Source organism: Bidens hawaiensis, unplaced genomic scaffold (assembly GCF_021521415.1).
Source record: "Bidens hawaiensis isolate Kalapana, Puna unplaced genomic scaffold, B.hawaiensis_p1.1 tig00001143_1, whole genome shotgun sequence".
NCBI classification, from domain to species: Eukaryota; Viridiplantae; Streptophyta; class Magnoliopsida; order Asterales; family Asteraceae; genus Bidens; species Bidens hawaiensis.
In genome coordinates, this window is record NW_027491065.1 from 101256 (window position 1) to 105159 (window position 3904).

The 3904-nt window shown below is 35.3% G+C and overlaps 1 protein-coding gene across 1 annotated transcript; it reads left to right on the forward strand.

Moving 5' to 3' along the window:
• The first annotated feature begins 1703 nt into the window (after positions 1-1703).
• On the forward strand, positions 1704-3526 carry LOC143560607 (uncharacterized). The gene is made up of 3 exons (XM_077048883.1): positions 1704-2298; positions 2609-2639; positions 2995-3526. The coding sequence occupies exons 1-3, from the start codon at positions 1704-1706 to the stop codon at positions 3524-3526; spliced, it is 1158 nt and encodes a 385-aa protein (XP_076904998.1).
• Positions 3527-3904: the final 378 nt, after the last annotated feature.

Consider the following 3904-nt stretch of genomic DNA (forward strand, 5'->3'; position numbering starts at 1 on the left):
GTTTGGGTTGAACAAATAGTATGGTTCTTATTTGTCGAATATTGGATTCGATTTTGGGATTCGAATTCTGTTTCGGCAAGGCACGAAAGAAAAATAGGGTTTGTCATTTTGCAATCAATCGATTAATTGTAAATTGTTAATCACGTCCAATTCATGAATTGTTTTTATTAATTTATTGCATCAATGCAAGTAAGAATTGACAGCGGTTTGTTTGCATTTGTTCAAAGTTATAACTTGAAGTGTTGTGCATTGTGATTCTGGTACCGAACAGATTGTAGATTAACAGTGGACTGTTCAATTTGAATGAAACAACTCGAAATTAGATTAACGGTGAGCCATTCGTTTGTTTTGGATATCTAAAACCTCACACTCTTTTTTTTTAGGGCTGCTGTGTTTATTTTTGCAAGACACAAGCAAGATCCAAAAGGTGTGCTTGATCCTCACAGAAGTTTTGATCTAGGCAACAATAAATAAATAAATAGGGCGTGGATCATTGTTGTGTTATAGTTCCAAAAAACAAAGCCAAAAAGGTTGTTGTGTTAATATGTGAGCGCATATGTTGGAATTATCAACATATGCGGCGCATATGTTATGCAACCGCATATGATAGCTTATATATATAGCTCGTTTTTCCATTCGTTTTATAATCTTGATTTCAGAGCAATGATATTCTTTCTTCTTCTTTTCGTTTTATCATGTTATCGTCTTTATACGATTACATGGTATCAGAGCATGGTTATTAAGGCATGCTATTTGTTTTAAACCGGATTTTCAATCTTTTCTTCGGTGTTTTCTTGCTTCATCAGTTGTTTTCAGTTGTTTCTTAATCTTTTGATCATTCTCTTCTTTTTTCTTCTTCTTTTCAGCTGGTCTTCATCTCGTTTATTTCATATATACCTTCTTTTAGTCTCTTTTGATCTTTTATCGTTGTTTTCACAGTCAAAATTTCTTCATTCTTTCACCAATTGTTCCTTATTCATTCGTGTCAAACCCTACCAAGTTTTGTCCACAAATTCAATCAAAATCCAATCAAAATGTCATTTTTTGTTTCTGTTCATTCTAGCGCATATGTCTTAGACATATGCGCCGCATAAGTCCAGCGTATATCTTTGACCAGCGCATATCTTTGTCCAGCGCATATGTCTTCATACTTAACATATGCGCCGCATATGTTATGCGGCGCATAAGTGTCTTTTTGGTCCTTTTCTCAGCGCATAAGTTTATCATTCTTTCTTCGTTTTTCTGTGCTTTCCTAAATGGAAGTCCCTAACACTTCCTTCGTTTAAAATCTCACACTTGATTCATCTAACCCTCTTTACCTTCATCCATCCGATCATCCAGGCATGATACTTGTATCGAAATTCTTTGATGGAAATGGTTTTGGAGCCTGGAAAAGAGCAATGACTATTGCTATTTCAACTAAGAACAAATTGGGCTTTGTTAATAACACCGTCACCATGCCTGCTACTCAACCGAATCTTGCATATTGACAAAGATGCAATGATATGGTTACTTCTTGAATCCTTAACAATCTTAATCACCACATTCGTGATAGTGTTCTGTATGCTGAAACAGCTCAAATACTTTGGAATGAGCTTAACTCTAGATATGGCCAAGCAAACGGTGCTAGAGTTTATCAACTTCACAAGAATCTTTGTCAAATCTCTCAAGGAAGTAGTGATATTGCTACTTATTTTTCAAAAATGAAATCCAATTGGGATGAGTTAAATGCTATCAACTCTATTCCTCCTTGCACGTGTGGGGCTTCTCATGTCTTTGTCAAGCGAGAGGAGGATCAAAGGCTTATTCAATTCCTTGTTGGACTGAATCCAAATTATGATATGATTAGAAGTAATATTCTGATGATGCAGCCCCTCCCTTCTATTGATCGTGCTTATGGGATCTTGATACAAGATGAGAAACAGAGAGTAATCCACACCACCACCACTGATTTCATCGCTTCCTCTACTTCTATGCATGTTAATACTGGAGGACCTGTGAGTGGTGGAAATGGAGAAAATAGACGAACCTTGGTGTGTACTCATTGTAAAAGAAATGGACATTCTGTGAATAAGTGTTACAAGTTGATTGGATTCCCAAAAGACTTCAAATTCAACAAAGGAAAGAAATTTGCTTATCTTGCTGAGGATCAAGGAACAAGTGATCAATCTGATCAGCAAGGAATCACCCAGAAACTATACCATGATTTGATGGTTTTGTTGCAGCAAAACAAACTTCAATATGGGACCCCTACTGCTACCAACAACGCCACAACCATCAATCATGACTCTTTCCGAGGTATAATGTCTTGCAATTCTTCTAAATTTTCTTCAAAATGTATTATTGACACTGGTGCAAATGATCATATGTGTCATGATCAAAATTTGTTTTCAAGAGTTTCCTTTTCGCAAAATCCAATTTTTATCACTCTTCCTAATGGCACCAATTTTACTGATCATTAGTATGGGATTGTTCCTTTAACTGATAAACTTTCTTTGTCCAAAGTTCTTTTCGTACCACATTTTAGAAATAATCTTCTTTCTGTTTCAAGATTATGTTATGATACTGATGGTACTGCTCTTTTTCTAAAAACAATTGTGTTTTACAGGCCCTTTTTCTGAAGAGCCATCTAGTTCTTGGTGAGATGCTTAACGGTTTTTATCTTCTTGAAGCAACCAATAATTTTGCTTATAGTTCTTTTCTTTCAAATATAACATGTAATTTTGTTGTAACTGTTGAAACTTGGCATAATCGTCTAGGACACTTGCCAGTTTACAAATTGAAACAGCTATCTTTCATTTCTAATTCATCTTTCAAATCTATCTATCATTGTGATATTTTTCCCAAGGCAAGACAACATAAATTGCCATTTCCTATTAGCTCTACTTCTACTAACAAAATTTTTATGGTAATTAATATTGATGTTTGGGGGCCTTATCATACAACTACTTATAATGGCTTCAGATATTTTTTAACCATTGTGGATGATTATAGCAGAACCACTTGGACACATTTGCTTTCCACTAAAAGCAATGCTTTTCATATTCTTCAATCATTCATTGATATGGTTAGCAATCAGTTTGGCACCACCGTCAGATGCATTCGGTCTGATAATGCTTTTGAACTTGGAACTGGGCTTGTTCAGCATGCTTACTTATTAAGCAAAGGCATTATTCATCAGACAACGTGTGTAGCTGTCCCACAACAAAATGGTATAGTTGAAAGAAAGCATAAACATTTGCTTGAAACATCAAGAGCTTTAATGTTTCAATCTAAACTTCCTGTTCAGTTTTGGGGTGACTGTGGTTTAACAGCAACAAATTTAATCAATCGATTTCCCACTGAAATCCTTAACAATAAAACCCCATATGAGGTTTTAACAGGGAAGCTTCCTTCTTATGATCACATAAAGTCTTTTGGTTGTCTTGCTTATCCTTCCACTTTGAGTCATGGAAGAGACAAATTCAAACCCAAGGCTGTTCCCTGTGTTTTTCTGGGATATCCTCTTGGTAAGAAGGCTTATTGATTATATGATCTTGATACACATAAGATCATCATATTAAGAGATGTAATTTTCTTTGAAGCTTTATTTCCATCTATCACAAACTCAAAGGAACGTTTTATTTTTCCATCTATTGATCTCATCAATTGATTCTTTGATGACCCTTCTCCTACTTCCGCTTCTCATACAGACCTCAATTCGATTCCTAATTCTTCCTCTCCTCTTAATACTACTGTTTCTCCTTCTAATGAACCAACTGTTAGAAGGTCAACCAGAACTTCTGTTCCTCCTTCTTATTTGAATGATTATGTCTGTAATCATTCTGATTCTTCTCATCATTGCTTACACACTATCACTAATTCCTGTTCCTCTTCTATCTCTTGTTCTGCATCTCAACTTCTT

Bases quoted from the DNA above. Each gene is read 5' to 3' on its own strand.
- LOC143560607 (XM_077048883.1), top strand. From the start codon at position 1,704: ATGAAATCCAATTGGGATGAGTTAAATGCTATCAACTCTATTCCTCCT. The intron at 2,299-2,608 runs GTATAATGTCTT...TGTGTTTTACAG, and splicing joins CAATCATGACTCTTTCCGAG to GCCCTTTTTCTGAAGAGCCA. The intron at 2,640-2,994 runs GTGAGATGCTTA...GGATGATTATAG, and splicing joins GAAGAGCCATCTAGTTCTTG to CAGAACCACTTGGACACATT.